The sequence below is a fragment of the Zeus faber genome (genome assembly GCF_960531495.2).
Source record: "Zeus faber genome assembly, chromosome: 12".
NCBI classification, from domain to species: Eukaryota; Metazoa; Chordata; class Actinopteri; order Zeiformes; family Zeidae; genus Zeus; species Zeus faber.
In genome coordinates, this window is record NC_137196.1 from 14,906,379 (window position 1) to 14,926,904 (window position 20,526).

The 20,526-nt window shown below is 46.8% G+C and overlaps 1 protein-coding gene across 1 annotated transcript in view; it reads right to left on the bottom strand.

The window, feature by feature from the left end:
• LOC307237618 (solute carrier family 22 member 23-like) overlaps positions 1-20,526 on the bottom strand; it is a gene marked incomplete at both ends in the record, with an annotated part of 29,822 nt that overhangs the window by 102 nt on the left and 9,194 nt on the right. Inside the window, 9 exons of the mRNA XM_080010376.1 lie at positions 1-1,396; positions 1,891-2,014; positions 4,421-4,453; positions 5,407-5,642; positions 6,140-6,242; positions 7,199-7,326; positions 7,963-8,131; positions 19,370-19,524; positions 19,801-19,904. The exon at positions 1-1,396 is cut by the window's left edge and continues 102 nt beyond it. Coding sequence (XP_079866502.1) covers positions 1-1,396; positions 1,891-2,014; positions 4,421-4,453; positions 5,407-5,642; positions 6,140-6,242; positions 7,199-7,326; positions 7,963-8,131; positions 19,370-19,524; positions 19,801-19,904 — 2,448 coding nt within the window. The remainder of the gene's footprint in view (positions 1,397-1,890; positions 2,015-4,420; positions 4,454-5,406; positions 5,643-6,139; positions 6,243-7,198; positions 7,327-7,962; positions 8,132-19,369; positions 19,525-19,800; positions 19,905-20,526) is intronic.

Genomic DNA, 20,526 nt, shown 5'->3' on the forward strand with positions numbered 1-20,526 from the left:
GCCCTCCTCGAAGTCCACCATGGCAAGTACGGTAGAGTCTGCGGACGGGGCCCCGTCCGGCGCGGGCCGGACGAGCTGCGTGACATTCGAAATGGCCGATTCCGATTCCGGAACGGAAGTGGCATGAAGCATGTCCGTGCTTGCCAGGAGGGCGGAGGGCGCCGCGGAGGAATCCCCCGAGGGACCGGACGTGGGGTGGATAGTCAGTGGGGGGGTGGAAGGGGGAACGTCGTTGATGCAGGGAGTGGGGGAGCCCGAGCCCAACGTCTGAGGCCGGGCGGAGTCCGTGTCAACGGCGGCCGGGGGAGGGGGCTCTTGGCAGGGAAGGGGGTCTACAGGGGCGACGGGTGGAGGTTTGGACTCTTCCGCCGCAGGGTCAGAGTCTATTGGAATGGGAACGCCGGTGGAGGAGGGGGCGTCGATGTTAACACTGCAGTCCGTGGCCGAGGGGACGATGGGAGGGGGTGAGGGAGCGGGATGGAGAGGCGCATGCTCGTGCACGGGTGGAGGCGGGGAGTCCGCGGGGGCGGCCTCTGCTGAAGGAGGAGCGCCTGAGTCCAAAATGGGGGGCGTTTCATCGACCCCGTTGGGGGACTCCAAAGCTGAGCCGGGGAGCAGGGCTTCGGGGTGGACCACCTTGGAGGTCGATATGGATTCGGGGACAGGGGGTTCAGGGGGGGTGGAGGAGTCCCCTAAGGACGTGGAATGGGCTGGGGTGACAGTGGGGCTGGGGGGCAGATCTTTGGAAGGAGAGAGGGCGGTCTCGGGAATGTCAGGAACAGCGGTCGGCCCGCCGAAGACCTCGGACGGTGCAGCCACTTCTTCAGTGCTGGACAGAAGGGGGTCCGTGATGCTCGGGACATTGTGTAAAGGGGTGGAGGAGAGCAGGCGCTCCTTACTGGCCAGCACGACGCACTCCGTGTCCACCCTGGTGATGGGGGTCATGGGCAGGGCGGAGAAGGTGTTCTTGGGGTCTTTGGGATCGGAAGCGGGGATGAAGACGTCTATGACCGAGGGCGCCGTCAGGTCCACGGCCGACGAGGCGGTGGAGTCCATGGTGGAGATGACGGTGGCGGCCGCCTCGTGGAGAGGTGTGTCGTGGACCCGGGTGTAGTCCCTGCTGCTCTCCGACTGGGCCAGCAGGAGGCGCTGCTCCCCGGGTCTCCGCGGCGGGAGCAGGGGCTGGCGGGTATAGCTCTCGCCATCCGCCAGGGTTTCGGGAAGGGGCTGGTAGCGCGTCTCGGGCAGCAGCAGGATGCAGATGATGCAGATGAGGGTACAGCAGGCGAAGATGACGTGGTGGAGGAAGTAGCCCTTCTGGTTGTGGAGATCCATGATGGGGGCCGTCAGCATCCCAAAACCGGCGCTGGCCAAGACCAGTCCAACACCACCTCCCCTGCGATGGGAAACACATTATTATAATACACATTATACATTATAACACGTTATTACAATATGGTAAATATAGAAAATTACACGGCACTTTACCGTCACTATGAATATTAATATATAATATATTTAAAAAGAGATGTATTTGAGATATTTATCTCCCTTTCTCGTGTGGTGTACAGAATGCTTAAGTTTTTAACAAGTCACTGCCATTTTGCAGCGTTGCAGTCAGTGCTATGCAACACCCTAGTCGCAGTCTTATTCATCGACGTGCCATTGCTCCCTGTGGTCACTAGATGGCGCCCCATTGCCACTCTGACAGCGGACAACGCCAAATTACATAACCCCAACTCAACATAAATCCAATGCTATGTCCTACATACTCAGTGGGGATATAGAATTACATTTGACAAAAATTCTGGGTAAAACAATTGTATTTGATTTTTATACCCCCCCCCCCCATCAGATGGCAAGATGGTTGCAGTCCTGCCTCTGGCTTACCTGATGACGGTGGGCGTGATCTCGGCGCAGAAAAAGATGCTCAGGTTGCTGACTGCGTGGGAGGAGAACATGCCGATGATGGAGAAGGCGATGGAGAAGTTCTTGTTCAGCGTATCCGAGCGCACTGCAGACACACACGCGCACACACACACACACACACACACACAATCAATAAAATGACCCCAAACAATTCTACATGTTTGTCCATCTGACGTTTGAAGATTCTATATAAAGTGGAACAACCCAACACACACATTGTAAGCTGCGCAATAATTGTGTAATAAACTGAAATATACTGTAATTACCCATCGTTTTTAGCCAGCTCAATACCGTTGTATACATATTATTATTATTATTATTATTATTATTATTATTAGGGGTCCAGCTCACAGGGCTGACTAAAACTACTGGAAGTAGCGGAGCGGTTTGGACGACTGCGGTGTGGTGTGTCCTTGTGACACATTTCAGAGCTACCTGCTACCTCCGTTAGGGTGGTGGAGCAGGATAATCACTATCCAATTTGATATATATGTGCAGATTGTGGCTCTGGGGGTGCTTGGGCATGGGGAAAGGTACGCAGTTCACGCAGGGTTTGCGCTGGGCCGAGACAACAGACAGCGGGAGCTGATGCTGCGTTCCACGGGAAATCGGAACATTGTAACTCGTGTTAGTAGTATTGCTGCGGGCCACCAGAACTCGGAAATCTGTAATTGGTCACAGAGAGTCGTCACCGTGTCATTGCGTTATCATTGCCCGGCACTGTACCAAACGCTCAGAATACCGATTTGTCACAGACAATCGGCACTTTGTCATTCCATCACTGCATCATCATTGCGCGACACAGCACACAAGGGAATATAAGACACAAACTCCCGAAATACAAGCAGTTTATTAACTGTCTGAGCAGAGAGGCGAACACCGTGGATCACCGCTACACCACCGTCCACAACTCGTATCACAGACGCTGAGACTTCATACATCAGCCCCTTAGATAACAGCTCTATTCCGACACACACTACAGTGAGTTATAACAATGACAAGCCCTGGTTTAGTGGTTACAGCCAAACACAGATGGCTTCATTTCAAAAAGGAGTAGGAATTTAAGAGTGGCGACAGGGAAGAAGGCTGTGAAGGCAGTTACATACATTTATATTAGTCCTTAGTCCTCCATAATAAGTCAAATTCAAAAGTAATGGTAGTCTACAAATAACCTTATGTCATCCAAGCCTGATTTCCTGCCATTATAACGTAATATTGTATTCCATTACAGACAATCCATTTGGTAATATATAATGTTGGATCGTATAATTTGGTTATATGTCATCTTGAGCAAGATCCAGAATGTTTGCATATGGACACAAGTGCCCTAGATGACGTTTTGGTAAAGGGAACTGCCCTATATAAGGATGCTGTATGAATCTGGATGAATTGTCGTTAGTTATAACATTACCTTACTGTAATAAAATCGACAGAATTGCAAATAGGACTTGAACATCGTTACGTCACATGTCACACCGACTAACCTGGACCCTGTGTATTGCTGTGTGTTGTTGTTGTTATTGATAATAATAATAAACATAAATGTTCAACTATATTCTTATTTATACCAAGTAAATACTGGCATCTGACTGCCACTTAGCCCGTCATAGCCTCTTTTGTAATTTATTTGTTTTTATTTATTTACATTGTATATTCTGCACTATTGTAAATTCTGTGCATACTGTATATATTGTTTTGTTTTTTTTCTATTCTTTTTATCGTGACGCATTATTTTTAGGGCTATTCATTAAGTTGTATTCCTTGTATATGAAAATGTAGATTACCCAATAGATTCTGGGTAAGTAAACCTCTAATAGAATCATTGTGACCACATGGTGATATTTTATAACGTTATTGAATACAATACTACACAAGAATAAATGATGCATCCAACAGGTCAACGGGGAATACTAAGGTATTAGCGGCATTACTATGACAAAATCTTACATGCAACACTTGCAACATCTATGCAGAACTTTACAATTGCCTAAAATAAACTCTACATGACCTTTTTCTTAATGCTGATAGGTCTAATTGCGATCTTCTTTCTTTGGTTTGTCTTTAAATTAGGGATGCGCTCGGCGCATTTTGACCAAACGCGACTGGAAACGTCCGTCGGGGGGCCGAGCGGGACGCGTCCTAAAGAGGATCACCAAGGAACCTGTCTATGATCGGCTCTAATCTATAATCCCCCGTGGAACTAGCAGCCACCTCCATTTCACTACGAGGACGATGGAGAGAATGACAAAATGGATAAACAGAAATGGGCCAGAGGGGAGGGAGAGAGAGAGGATTATTCTCTCCAGACTTAAAAAAAAAAGGGAGGCAGTATGTTAGGTTTGATTTAATTCCACCCGGGACTTAATTATAAGAGAGGTTTATTTCTTTATTTTCTGCAGTTTTGGGCTTCATGAAAATATAGATCCACAGTGTTGAAAACAAAGAAAATAAAGTTATTCACAATAATACCAAGAGTGATTGACGCTCTCACCTATATTCAGCTGCACGCTGTATTTCCCCAGCACTGGAAGAGAGAGAACACACAGAAATATAACAAGTGTTCTCAGACCATAAAACAAGATCAATGACACGGAACAAGTAAAAGAAAGAAACATGTTTCGCTTGTCAACAAACCGTTAATACTCCAACCGAGTAATCTGAGTAATCTGTCTCTGTTGATTCAAGTTAACCATTAAGTCCAACTTGTTTGGAACCAAGATGAAACAAAGTGCCCGCACCGCTTTGATTTGCTTAAATAGCCTTGTTGTAAAACATGACATGTGAGTAATTGGCCAATCATGTCAGGCATTGGATTGAAACAGCCAGCCAGCAAAAAAAAAAAAAAACAACAACAAAGCAAAACAAACACATTTAAAAAAAAACAGCCAGCAAATGTGAAATATGTAAGGGTTATCAATGGTTATCACAGCAAAATGACCCCTGACAGGGTCATCTGAAGGAGGTTATTCTGTGATAATGACCGGCTGGCTGCACATTATCCATCTTATTACACAGGTACTTACAAAGCAAAATAAAACACTGAGACGGGATATTGGTTTAAAATTATTTTATAAGTAGTATGCCTAGGTCCTCCCAAAAATAGTAATCGAAAAGGATGAAAAGTACCCTAAAAGGACCCAGAAGGACAATAAAGGTTCACGCTGGGCATCATTGTGTTGGGGGTGGTTGGAGGGGAAGGGGGTTTAGTAACATAAAAGTACCTTAAATGGTCCCTAAAAGTACCCTGAAAAGACCCCAATAGTACCATAAAAAGGACCCTATATGTACCGCAAAAGGATCCTAAAAGGATGCTACAAGGATGCTAAAAGTACCTACAAGGATCCTAAGATGACCCAAAAACGAACCCAAAAAGTGTCCCAAGATAAAGACCCGAGAAGGGACGCAGAAGGACCCTAAAGGACCCCAGGAACCTAAGACTACCCGAAAAGAACCCTCAAAGGTCCCCAAAAGACTCACGGTTGAGCAGGCCCAGCTGCAGCAGGGAGGCCAGTGCGGTGATGATCATGAACATGAGGAGGCCGCCGCGCCGCCCCATCAGCCCCACGGCTGGGCACAGCGCCAGGCAGGATGCCACGGCGATGCCCGCCATGGTGTAGTAGTCGGCGTAAAAGTTGTGGAACATGGTGGTCTCCTGCACCTCGGGGTCCACCATGCTGCGGGCGAAGCAGTGGTGGATCCCGTAGCCCGTTAGCCTGGCGTGAGGGAGGGCGCGCACGCACGCACACACACACACACACACACACTCATAAGGACATGTAAAATTCGCAAGTCAGGAACACAGTCTGAGATGAGTTCTAAAATACAAGGACGAAAGAGGAGTAAAGATAAGGTCCAAAGATGAGGTCTAAAGAGGAGATGAAGAGGGCAACGGGGGAAAAAAAAAAAAAAAAAGACAGATGATGCCGGGCCGGTTAAAAGCGATGTGGGACGCCGATCAATACCGTGATCGACCTTCCAGGTCAAAAGTGGCATCAGGTCTCCTCGTAATGGTCTAACGGGCATCGCTTCAGCACATGCGCACACGCACACGCACACGCAGACACACACACACACACACACACACACACACACACACACACACACACACACACACACACACACACACACACACACACACACACACACACACACACACACACACACACACACACACACACACTCTATACGCCTAAAGTCCAATGGCACTTACGAGTTCACGCAGAGAACGACAATATTCTTCCACAGGTTCCTCGTTCCGACCATTTTCACGATGCAGGTCTTTTTGGGTTTCCTCTGAAGAGCTCTCTGCAGTTCTGGAGAGGAGAAGGGGGAGGAGGTATCGGTCGATAGCGGCACGCTCAGGACGAAAGCAAAAGGGTTCTTTAAAGACAGGTTGGAGAAGCACACCAGCGCCCCCAGAAACCTCCGTCCTGCATTTTTAATGGCTCGTCCGCGCACCTTTTTCGCCTCGCGCCGCCGAGGTTCCCTGGGTTTTCAGGGAGACCAAGCGCCGCGCTGCATTTCCCCCCTATTTTGCTGTCGACGCGCGCGCCCCCGGGAAACTGACGTCTTGCCGCCCTTCGGAAATTGAAGGTCGTCGTCTTCATGATTTCGCTGTCAGTCACGCTCACTTGCAGGAGGCAGACGACACCAGCCTCTAAGTGACCGATCAATTTCATGATTTCACATTGAATTCTTCTACTTTGTTGTCTCGTACAGTGTATATTGAATTGTGACTATTAATAACCACTGTGCGATGGCATGCCGAAAGCCTGATGAATAATACAGTAAACAAGGAGGTTCCAACCGTCATAACTCAAAATAGAAACAATGTACCAGGACCACTCACAGTTTACATGTCCCTGCAGCAGCCCTAATCGGACGGCCATTATCCTCGTGGCTATCGTGTGTCCAGCCTGGGGTCAAAGTGGACCGACCCTATGTCCATATCGGCTCCCGGCTCGACACCCCGAGGCAAATAATGAAATTATCGCACGGCCCCCGAGGGCCACGGCATGCGTTTACCTCCGACCCGCTACCTCGGGTGCAGGCCTGTTTCTATGGATACCGGAGTGGAAATGGATGTCAGGCTAGTCAATCTGCCTTTATTTAGCGAAAAACACCAGGGGGGGACGGGGACGTGGTGTCTACAGGAACCCAACACAGTTGCTCGGGAGACGAAATGACATTGGGCGGTGGGATGTGAGCCAACGACAAAATATTGGGGGATCATTGGGAACGCATATCGTTTGTTACACGAAACTCCCACCTGTGAGGATGTCATCGGCGTCCAGCTCCGTGTTGACTTGGTTCTTCTTGGCGATGTGTCCCATGATCCACTTGGAGCGGCTGTACTGCTGCGTGGCCAGGAGCCATCGCAGGGACTCTGGGAAGATCCTGCCGCGTGGAAGGAAGAACACACCGTCAGCAATATGTGATCTACGGTGCTCCGACTGAGGGCTTCGAGGCAATTTGGTGTGATGCCTGGACAGGAAGCCAAACTCTGAGATGCTTTATGGTCAATTTTAGAACGACGGGCTTTACATTAAGATTCAATGTTTCATGATTCAGTGTATCCGTATTCGCTTACGAGAAAATTCTGCGGTAATCCTGTGTTTTTATTTATTTATCAAAATAAATAAATAAATAAATAAATAAAGGGGCACTTGGGGTTACGGGCTTTCTTGTTTGCCTTTTAGTAAAGAAGGGAGCCAACCACCGCTTGTAACCCTGTGACGCAATTTGCATTTGTGAAATTCTCAGAACCTGCTGGAGAGGTTGAGGGGGCACCACACCTAACCCTAACCCTGGTATGCGACTGCATTCCGAAAAAATAGCCCACAACAACGTACCCAACACCAACAACGTTGCAGACTTTTTACCCTACAATAATAAATATAAATAATGAATGATTTAATTTGTTCAAGTTGTAGTTTCTATGTTGCGTCACAAGATGGCACGCGGGCGAAACTAAATCACGCGAAACACGGTGCTATAATGACCCTATCGCGACCCCGCCCGTCCCCTCCTCACCAGATGTACGACAGCATCAGCAGCAGCGGGCAAATGATGACGGCTTGAAGAACCTGCCAGTCGTGGCAGAGGTAGGCCACGCCGGGCATCAGCAGCTGGCCGCCCAAAACCACAAAGCTGGCAACCATGGTCATGGAGAAACGCCACTCGGGCAAACACAGCTCGACCCCTGGAGGAAAAAGGCGGTCAAGAGGTCTTCTGAAATGAGGAGCATGTCTGGACAACAGTTCAAGGCAGCGTGGGGTTCAATAGAGGTGCTTTGGTTTTAACATCAATCTTCTTGGTTCATAGAATCACACTTTTTATACTGTGTGTTTTAATACATCTGGCTATTTTTTTGTTTTTTAAATTCAGCTATTTTGTATAAATTTGTTTTATTTAGTTTCTTTATTTGGCTAATTTTTTTTTTTAAATAGGCTACTTTTGTTCATTTTAAGACTTTTTCCATATATTTGGCTATTTAAATTATTTTTATTTAGCTATTTTTGTTCATTTTATTTGCTATCGGCAACTTTTGGCCAATTTTGTTGTTTTCTATTTTGAAGTTTTTGTATAGTAATAAAAAATAAATTTCACATCATTAAACCTCATGTATTTTTTTAATTATGATAATTGTCTGTTCACCATGTACCATGCATGCCACGACAAATTCCTCGTATATGAAAATGTACCTGGCCAAATAAACGGATTTCTATTCGGATTCTGGTAAAACATTGTGTGCGGCTTCAACCAGACAGGACGGTGCTTTGTTTGTTCCTGACAGTGAGGCCTTCCCTTGTATTGTGTATTTAGAAAGATAATAGAAATGTGATTCCAAGGAACGGCATGAGTCAAATAAACAACATGGCTGTGTTAACTGAAGACAGCTTGAGGGACCCCACGGCCTCATATTGCACCATAAGTTATCGGACCAATCTCTATATGGACTTTTGAAGCCACTGGGTCGTACACAGAATGAGAGTCAACAACAGCTTGGACAATTTATTCTAAGAGTCTCCGGTTGTTATTCCGAGCACCGCGACAGGAGGCTACCGTCGCAGGGGCCTAGAAAGAGGCTCCTTGTCCCCCCCCCGACCACACTTCCATCACTGCGGCCATGATTCATTCGGCCGTTCATTAGCATGCGCCCCACTCTGACCGGCCCCGGCCAAAGACACCTCGGCCCTTCAAACTGTGGCAACAACACCCCAGCAACAACAGCAACTGTACCGCCTCCGGTCACTTTACCTCTCCGTCACCCCAGCGTTTATCTTGCACATTCTACTTATTTTGTGCTTTCTTTGCTGCCCTGGCTACATGTGACCGGTCTCCAGTCCGGACGAGTGGCCTTTCCAAGGTGACAGGTCCCGGATAATACAGTCGTCCAGGAGCGGCCAGAGGCTTCGCTTCACTTCATTCCAGAGTGAAAAAGCTCGGAATTTCAATTAGGAACTCCGCTCCCCGTCCCCCTCCTTTTTCCAGGACATGAATAATGCCCTCTGTTCACAGACACCATCGCAGCTGGAATGACAAAGCCAATGAGTGTGGAGCGGGACGATGGGCCCGGGGCCCGCTGGGTTTGAACCGGCTAACCTCCAGTCGCTCACAGAGGAGGAGTTATGGTTCACTAGTCACAGACTGCACAGGATTACAGTTGCTTTTCCTCCTTTTTTTTTTTGCCCCCATTTCTTTGGTTAGACATCGAACATCATGTGCGCTGAACAGGTCAACGCGCTGCAAGCACTCGCAGTATGCGCCGTTTAATCAGAGGAAGTCGAAACATCCTGTGGACAATATTTTAAAACTAGAACAATTATATTCAAAGTGTCTTACATGTACAGTAGTAGTAGTAGTAGTAGTAGTCGTAGTAGTAGTAGTAGTCGTCACTCAGGCCGGCTAACAACACAAAATGTTCAATACTAGTACAGATACAGGTATATTTTTCTCCAATGGCAATTTTCAATTTTCCATATTGGAAATACCGATTTAAAGGCTTTTAAATGGAGTTAGGAAAACTCACGTTGCATTTACTCTTGGAGTACAAACCTTCAGTTTTATCTCTGGCTGGACGCTGAAGAGATATGCTACTTCGTCATCAAAATGTGGCATTGAATGCCACAGAATGTTTCTGTATCGGATACTATCAATGCAATTCTGCAGATACCCTGTAGCGGATAAAAGTATTGAATTATAATAACAAACCCTAGTTGTCGCACATACACACGTACACCACCATATCTACTTGTTTAGAGGACTACACATGCTTACTATGGATGGAGCAACAGAACTTCAAACAGAGGTTTGTGGCCTCCTGAGCTCCTTACTAGCGCTGACCCTAATCCTCCGTGTCCCACTAGATCAGCGGTCCCAAAACGCTACGCTCCAAGCCGGGGTTCCAGCGACATGAACCGACCATCGACCGAGCAGATGTTTGGGCACGAGGGACTAGACAGAGGTCCTCACCCAGGACCTCAGAGGGGTTTAAAGGAGTAGGGGCAGGAAAAGGCAACAAAGTGGCACGAATTTCCCTTGGTCGCAGGCACGTGGGGGCACAGCAAATTACATAGTCAAACCAACGGCCAATTAATGACCAAAGTAATCCCCCAAAGAAGCTTTGGCCGCTTTGCTGACTTCTGCAAAAACAGGCGTGTGATTCACACTCTCTGTTGCCCACCAGAGCGGTAAGCACAGAACGTTTAGTCAACGAGCCCCATTGTTTTCCACCGTGAAACCACCGTGTTGGCTCACTAGAGGGCCTCAGTGGGGCCCGTTTACTGTACCCAGCAGCTAATGCCATGCCCTTTGGAGGTCACATGAGAACCACATGCCCGCACCATGCCATGTCGTCACCACCTGATCCCCGGCCATTGGGTTTGTGTGTCACATTCCTACCTACTACTTCTCAAGCATTTCTCGCTATTAAAAGATACCAAAAATGAACATGTGTGTATGGGTGCGTGGTCCTCCGTGCTTTCAGATAAGGTCAGTGATAATTGTAGATTGATCTGTGCCTTATCTTGAGTGGCAATGTTCTTGGCGGTCAAAGGTGCAGACCTATTGATCCAGACTATTTACCCAAAGTTCTACCACAAGAGTTGGCCTATGCCCCCCATTCCGTTGGAAGAATTTTGACTGTTCATGAGAACAGATACAAAGATAGGAACCAAACAAAGCTATCAGCCCAAGAATAATGAAATGGGGTTGAGTTTTAAATAGGTTTAAAAGTCTCATTCACCCAACCACACAATGGATTCATCAGCGCGGAAAAAAGACATATTCATTCAGTCTCTACTCTCCTTAACAAAAGGCACTGAGCAAAGGTTCTTCTTGCCAATCACTGGACTTCACTCCAGCGTTGGTGGAGTGAGATAGCAGAGGGTTATGTCATACAAAATAGGTCTTGTAAATAACAGCGGGGGTACTGGGTTCTGGCCCTGAGCTAAACAGTGCCTAGCCCGCAGGTCAGGTCAGACCATTCACCTCTTTGAGGAAAAGGTTGGGGAAATCAGATATGGGCTATTCATGTAGTCATCTGCACTCTAAGAAGAGAGAAATAGACCACAGTCTGAGTCTGGCTGGGCTTTGATTCAGGACAAGAATGCATACTCTGCAAAAAAAAAAAAAAAAAAAAAAAAAGGAGAACTTTAACCCTACTCAGTGGAAAGAAAAAAAAAATTAAAAAAAAAAGGAGTGGGCACCCGTACTCACTTATCAGGAGACAACCAGAGTGTGGAAAGAAGATTAAGGGGAAAGATGGCGCAGGGGGCCGGTAGGGTTAGTTAGTCAGGAAACACAGGGAAACGGAATATGGTGATCGCTCATTTAAAAGCCTTTGTCCTCCTAAAACACAGTCAAGGCCAGCCTTTACTCTATGTGTTAGAGCGGGGGAGATTCTTGAAAGCGTGAAGTGCATATTGATAGCTGTACAGATCAGCAACCAGTCGGAGGCTCCACATCAGCAGAATAGGATTTCCTTTCAATCTTCTTTTCACCGAGCCCAGCTGTCGTCACAACGGCCTTCCGTAGGGAGCCATAGACACGCGATGGGAAATTAAATGCTTTTTATCTATAGTCCAGACCATGAGAGAGTCCAGTGTGCGCTACTCATGTCAGCAGGCCCAGATATAAATTATGGGCAGGCCCCGATCGATTTGAATACAAAGAGCTACATGGACGTATGAGGAACAGGGCCAAGCGGAAGGGGAAAGGGAAGCCGTTAAAGCGCATGGCTTCGCACCCTTCACTCTAGATACCCCAGACTCCCATCTCTGGACGGAGAGACTCATGTATTTGGAGGGGGGTACCGTTGAGGGGACAGACGGACAGAACCAGCTCCCATTCCCAATGCTGTAGGACGGGGGGAAAAAAGCTCACTCCAATCTCCGAAAAGGGAAGGAAACAGATAGTAACTCCACGGAGGGAAGATCACAGGGTTGAAGCCAGGGATGGCAGGGAAGTGGAATAAGATCAGCGTCCATATCACATGACTATGATGTGTAGCCTTAGGCTACAATAAAGCCCTCTGTTAAGACGATCCCACTCAAACTAATCCACTAGAAGGTTGTGTACACAGGGATGTACCATCGGTAGTGTCAGGTGAGGACATGGGCGTGTCCCCCCACATCACAATATACACTACCACGGTATAATTATCGGTTGGCTGCGGTTTTAAGCGGTCAAGGGGAATGAAACAGGCTTTCAAACATGATCTTGAGTAAATAATGTTCACAACTTCTAACTGGTTTCTAGATGATATTGCCAAATAAAGAAAGGCAGATTTTTCAGCCATTGTCAGCAGTTTCTTTTTGCCATGTCAGCCCTCCATTTGTCAACAAGATGTTTCTTTGGTCAAATGAATTGGTATTTGCAAAAAACACAAGTAAGTTGTTACTGAGGTTATTCAGGGTCGATCGAGGGCTCATGCTTTCGAACTAATGGAGCTGATAAGTTGATATCTATTAAGAGCTGTGTGCCAGACAGTGTTTTTTTTTTAAATCCCCTAAGTATAAGCACGAGCGATTGAGACGGCATTGTGTGATGCACGCACCTCCTGAGTCACTGCAAAGTGTGTCAGAGGTTTCGTCTCTCCCTCCCTCCCCCTCTCTCCCTCCCTCCCTCCCCTGGGGCGCACTGTATGATGAACACATGGCAGGTATAGACAGGCCTACAATGTGGAAAATCCTTTTAAACCGAGCTGCTCTGCTTCTGATCCATTTTCTGTTCTCAGAGGTTGTGGGATTTCTGCCCTCTTTCATGTGCTGTTTCTGCCTCATATTGGCAGCATATTTTTGTTTGGGGGGGGGGTTGAAGAGAAAGCAAATGCATTTTGGTATATTCTTAAGTCTTGGTCTTAAGTGTAAAGCACATAAACAGTGAGTTGTACTGTATCCATCTTTCACATGTCGCCTTGTAAACTGTGAATTTGCCCAGGACAGAAGGTAGGTGGACAGAAATAGAATTGGATCGAAAATAAAAGGAAATAGAAAGATTGTCAAGAACAATATTATAATACTAAATTGGATTGGAAAGGGGAAATAAGTACAGAAATATATATATATATATATATATATATAAATAAAATCAAGTCAGTACAATAAAAATAAATATATATATAAATAACTTAAATCAAATAAGTTCAATAAAAAATAAACAAACAAATAAATCAATACAAATAAATAAATTCTAATAAGTATATAATACAAATAAGTAAATAAGTCATTTCTGACTCATTGCAAGGAACTGAATATAAACAGAGATCTTGCTCCAGTCCCACTGCCCCAGAATACCACCACTCCGGCTCAAACGCATAACGATCTCACACAAACACTAAACACCCGGCGGGGCCAGCCGGCATGACTCAGCGAGACAATGCGGTGTGTGTGTGTGTGTGTGTGCATGTGTGTGTGTGTGTGTGTGTGTGTAGGCTGGGGCTTGCAGAAGGCGCTGCTGCTGGGGCTTTTGCTTTCAATAAAAAAAATAAAATAAAATAAAAAAAAGGCACTATAGCTGTCGGCACGGTGACACTGCTCACTAATTGAGGGGCGCCGTATAAATAGAATAGTGCATCAAATGACTGTGTATGCTCTGTTCTACTGGTGTGTTTGGGCACAATCGAGTGGGTTTCTAATCATCATAGACTGCTCTAGCTCTTCTAAGCACCGATAGTCATCCCCAAATATCATCAAATGATCCGACTCAAGGTACTGGTCACAAACATCTCCTATATTTGACATTGTCACATTTGACCCGCCCTACTCCATACTCCTGATGGAGTAGGGCTGGTAGTACTCCTCTAATTATCCCCCCCCCCCCCCCCCCCCCGGGCCCAACCAGTATGGATCCCATTTCGTTTCTATGGCACCCACCCTCTACTCCCTTTATCTCCTCTTCTCTCTGGTCGCAATCATTGGGCGTGTTATCGGTTGTCGACTCACATCAGCGGCGTTGGAATCCAACGCGACTGGATCCGACAAGCCATCCTAGCGGAATGGCCAGTGGCTGCTCCTGGAAAAGGGCTTTCAAAGCCAAGTCCCCAAATTCACCGGGCTGATCACAAGCTGTTGTCAGTGGCCCACACGGGATGGGGCTGTGGCCGTGTGAGGCGGGTTTACGCTGCCTTCTGCCTATTATTCTGGGGGAATATGGGACCATGCGGCGACTGACCACGATCAGCCCCGCCGGCGCTGATTGGTCGGAGTAGGCTGGGTGGGTTTTTCCAAGAGGACCAGATCGCAGAACCGACACTGTCGCGCCCCTGAACAATCTGATTTATAATTTATGTTCACCTTGGGCCAGCGAGCCTTTTTGTTGGATGTCTATAATAAAAGCCCGGCCCTGTCGGCACCTCACTGCCAGGAAGTCTTCGTCTCCCTCCATATATCTGTGTGTCTGGTTGGAGCTTTCCACACTCCTATCATGTCTCGGGCCATCTAATTGGATTGGGTTATTCGTTAACCCAGGCCCAATGAAATCCTTTTCGAATAGACTTGAAACAAACCAGCTTATGGAAAGCCAAAAAAGGACAAATTACAGATCCAGCGTACTGATCAAACTGACAAATTGTATTTGTTATGGTGGATATGCAATGTTTCCAATTTCTATGACCATAAAGCGGCAGATGTCAAGCATGCCAAGAGTAAAGCACGTGGTGAAAGATCATGATGTGGTGGATAAAGTTATGTTACAGGACGATATCATCTTAAATTGTAAAATACCCAACACTGCAGAGCAAGTGGCCGACAACAGTAGAGGAATACAGCGATGTTCTGTCTAAAACAAGCGCCTGGAGTTAAAATTGAATCCCATACTTTCCACTGTAAATTAAACTCAGAACAACGGTCACGTGGCTTCCATGCTTCCAGTGGTGAAACTGTCATATGACAGCAAACGGGGTATTTACATTTTCACCATTTAGCCTCACAGAACCATTAACCCATAGGCGGTCCGTCTCACTGCCTTGCTCAAGGGCACCACAAAGGAATTGCGGTGGCTGCGGTGATGAGACATTGAGAGACACCTCAGCCGTTCTACGGTCACCGAGGCCGGCCTGGTGGATTATAACCACGTAGTAGAGCGTCTTTGGAAAATCCCCAGAGATTCCCGAGGCCTGATTTACACATCGACTTCCTTTACAGTCACCAATAAAGTAGAATTCATAGCAACAGCGTTTTTTTTTTTTTCCCCTGCCCCGTGAGCGTTTCTTTTCTAAAGGTTTTTTTTTTTTTTTTTTTACCCCCGCCTCGGGCCGTATGCGTTGCTGATTCATACCCTGCCATGCGGCGGAGGAGTATTGACGGAGGGCGGACAACATGTGACAGGTATCAAAACAGGTAGAGATCCACAGATTGTCCGACAGATCAAACTCATACATATAAAAAAATTAAAAATAAACAGGTGAAACAGGGTGGGGATCACTGTACAAATGCACACACGCTCACCAACGCTGACTGCACTCAGGGGTCATAGAGGGAAATGAAGAAGCAGGGAAGGAGGGAAGAAACGACAGCAGACGTTGCGTTGTGAAATATGCGTCATGCCGAGGGTTTCGGCTTGGTGCCTGTTGCCTGACAACGGCCAAATGGCAAAGTGGGGAAAAAGGTGTCTGGGCTGTTTGCATGAAAGGTAATAGTGATGGAAGGTTTGCGAATGAGTCATTTGTAGCGGACTTATCTTTTAAAATGATTCAGGAGTTGGGAGTGACTCCGCCGAAAGAGTGACTCCTCCACCCAAAAACTGAAATAATCACTGAAGACTAAATTAAAGTCCAAGGCCAAACCAACGGCAACGCCACGGCGTTTGGCAGAATTTGTATTGAATGAGCGCATTTAAACATTGCTTTCCGCTTAAATAGACAATTGGGACAAAATTAGATGATTCCTCTGAAAATTCAATTTACAACTCGGAGACCGACAGACTCTCGTTTGTCACTTACAAGAAGCCTCCCCTCGCTCACTGTCCGTTACACCGACCGACTCAAAGGAACAAAGATTTGGAAAATCGAACGACTCCTTTTGCCAAGCGTCGAGAACCGAATCTGAAAAAAAAAAAAAAAGTCTATCCTTTCATCGCTGAAAGGTAAGAGGCTGACGAGTGACTGTTATGACTGTTACCTGAGTAGTTGGCAGGTTGCATGATTCAAAGTGGCACTCCTTAAAAAGCCTATTTACTCGGCAATCTCTGGGACGGCGATCACAATAGGGAGGGAGGGAGGAAGGAAGGAATGGCCGCTTCACAGGGGGTTGGAAAGAAAGTAGGGACAGGAAGGAAGGTGGCAAGTCTTTTCGTAGGAAGAGAGCGCGGGGAGAACAGAAAGGAAATAATGAGGGGGAACGCCGAGCGCGTAAATCTTTCCGCTGAGTTATGACCCAGAATAATTGGCCTTTCTGCAGAAGTAGAGATAACGGCGTCTTTTTTCTGGCACGCACTTTGCACGCTGCAACTCAAATTTCACTCCCTTCCCTCGCACCCCGCAACATCTCGCCAAAGGGTTTTCCACAGATGAAGATGTCAGATGAAGGAAATATTGTGCATCCAAATGCACTTATCAATCAATTAACACCCACAATGCATTAACCAGTGCATAATGGGCGATGACCCATTCAAAGCTTGAGCCGTGGCGTCGGGGGTATAATGGAACGGGTGGTAGACGGTTCATTCGAATTAGCCAGAAAATCCACCAGAATCCGATTGGTTAGACACCTATCACACATCTGTCCTCAACTCCTCGGGAAGTATTTCACCGTACAGATTCGAGTCCCTATGGTCCACTCCCTCCAGTCCGCCCCCTCCACTCCCTCACTGCCTCCTACCCTCCCCGGGTCCCGGAGTGGACGAGCAGACGATGCTATTACGAGAATGCAGCCGGGCTTTAGGTAATGGCAAGGACACGGCAGCCTCACTCTTCACTTGTTATATTGCCCTTACTACCCCCACCACCACCCATCACCTAACACACCCCCTTTCCACTTTAAGACCGCCCCCCACCACCACCACACTGCCGTCCTCCATCTGTACCAGACAATTACTGGTGCCAAAGAGGCTTTTAAGGATCATTTGACCAACCGGCGGCATCAATCGCAAGGCCAATTATCGGGAAGTTATTCTCTCTCTCTCTCTCTCTCTCTCTCCTCCCCATGCCTTTGCTCTGTGCCGACAGAAGGTCAAAATCGTCATGGGGTAATTCCACTTCGTAGGGTTATGTACATAGACTGGAGTGAGGCGATAACTGCGGCGATGGCCGAGGCAGCGGCCGGGCCTTCACCCCTCTATCTTTATCAGTCCAGTGACTAGGGAGTAGCGGCACGGTGAGAGCCAACGAAGAGTGCCAGGCTCATAAAACGCTCAAGTGAAACAAAGTTCTTTCATAGCTTCGGTTATGGGCGCCGGTTTGCTCCTTTCGCACTGACGAGTACAATCTATCCAAAGGCCGACGAACCGGTAAGACTGTGTGTCCTCGAGGCTGTGTTGCTTTGCGAGAGGCACAGATTCCAGATTATTTATTTTTATTTTTTATTTTTTTCTAGTCTAGTCAGCAGAAATGGGGATAAAAAGAGGGAAAACCGAGGATAATATTTGTGTATTCCTCACAAATCACCTCCTTGCCGGTCAAAGAACTCAGGATGGTCCCATTTTTGGCAACAAGATGTTCGGTCTCTCTAAAGTGCTCAAGACCAAATCGATCAGTTTTATTCGGGGGAGACTTAGCAATGTCATCACTATATCCTCAATATAATCTGTCCAGCGGAGGTAGACGAGTCCGGGTTCAGAAAGTAAAAGTCCTGTCCTCATTTTACAGTAGTTATTGGCTGTACCTCTATAGGTTTTACATGCTGACAAGAAAATCAAGATGGTTGACTTAAAAAAAGAAAAACTGGGGAGGAACTACTTCCAAAACTTGACACGTTCATCTCATGCGCATAAGCAGCCTTGCATATTCTTGATTTACGTCGGACGAACTGGCAATGCCGAGTTCAGACTACGTGATTCCGGGCCTGATTTTCCGCCCGCCGACAGGTGTTCGGAGATCGCCGAGCAAGGCCCCGGATCGGAGGCATAATCGCATCGCGCCGCCGCGAGCGACGAGCGCGTGGCGCGAACTTGCTCACGCCGCCGACCCAAGCGCTCGCCGCGATATCGAGCGGGTTCAATATCTGGTCGTGCCGATCAAAGGTAGAGACGGGAGTGCGTAGAGCGTCCAGAGACACGCAACATACCTATTTTACTTTTCTTCTCGAGGTTTTAAAATATATTTCTTTTTTAAATTCTGCTTTTATTCTGTTTTGTGGTTTGTTTGTTTTTACAGTGATCAAGAACCGCATAAAAACAGAAGTACGTCGTTTGGAGACCCGACAGACTCGTCGTGGGATTCCTCCTGGTGAAAGATGTTGTCATGCGTCATCAGTCATGTCGTGTGCGACCACAACGACTGCAAGATTCCTGATCACAAGACAGAAAGTTGTGTAGTGTGAACAGTACAGCGATCTGACGACTTTGAAAGTTGTGTGGTGTGCCCACGGCATGAGGCGGTTCCGCACTGGAAATCAACGTAATCAATCCACGTAACCGTGGTGATCAATATGCTTACGGTAGAGAATGGAATCATCATAAACGTTCAACAAATGACGTTCTACTTTGACAAACAAAGTTGCTGAGTCAACAGAGCGATCTACAGTGGCATTTTAGCCTGGCCATAGCCTGATGGCCTCAAACCATCCTATTTTGCATGAAACAAAATACACAAAATAAACAAGGCGTCGTGAGGCTGAAGCGACGGCGTCGTTGCTTTTGCATGCACTTGTTTTTACGTATCAACAGCCGGCGAGCGCTCACGGCTCCAAGCCCGGCTCGGGCGTCGGTACCGCCGTCCTTCGCAAAGAAACGCAAAGGAAACTCAAATTTTCCGTGCGCCGGCGCCCGTTTGCGGACTTACGGAGGACGTAGAGCGAGAGGGTGATCCCCGCCAGGCAGAAGCCCTCGAAGAAGCGCAGGGTGCTGAACATGGGGACGTTGACGGAGAAGGCCACCGTCAAGCCAAACACCAGCATGAACAGCACCGAGGTGATGAGCACCGGGTGGCGGCCGAACCTGCGCACGGAGACAGGACAAACAGGGAAACTGCCTCTTAGATGACAAATTATCATACGATTCCTCCCAAATAAAGGATATCCCAAATAATAAATAAATCATACGGCAAAAACAATATCATACTTTTCAAATTAAGAGAATAATACAATAATACAATAGTACATAGAGAATAATATTAAACACCCGTAATGGACAGATGTCTGTAATGTTGGATTGACCTCTAAATAGTGTTAAAGGCGGTGAATGTTTTTGTATCAGTGCATCGCTGGGTCTCACCAGTCGGCCAGGACTCCAAACACCAGGTAGCCGAAGATGGATCCCACCAGGAGAGAGAACTTTGCGATGTGGACCTTCCACGCCGAGTCGCACACCAAGCTCCACTGCGAACACAGGGAAGGAAGACATTTTCCTTTAAATTTTTTTTATTTTTTATTTGAACATTCTAAGGGTTCGTCCCGAGTCGGAAATGTAGTACATGTAATTGCATCGATGCTAAAAGCATTTAGTCCTTTTGAAACAAAAAATAACAAATACAAAAATTAATATTGTGTGCTTGTCACCTTTTCCACCCTCACCACACTGCACAGACTCCTTTGCCAAAGCTCACAAATAATAATAATAATAATATCTATGGAAAATCGATTTAAGTGGAATGCTCGATGTTTTGCACTCGTCGGCCAAACGGCTTGTGGCAAATTACTTACCCAACATAGCAGTTACACAGCCAAATTAAATGTAATAGTTACACTGGCTATGCAATATGTCCCATTTTGATTGCCGTAAAGCAGCCAGTCAAGACATCTTTAATACCGCTTATTAACACATCCCATCATTCAAATAGTTATTTTTTTGTAGTGACTATGATCAATATCCATGCAAGACAACCTTTAAGTAGAGCCTTGGTTGAAAAACCCAAACATTACATCAACATCATTTTAAACATATACACAACATACTTAATACAAGCGGAATGAAACATGCAATTCTGAGACATTCAACTTT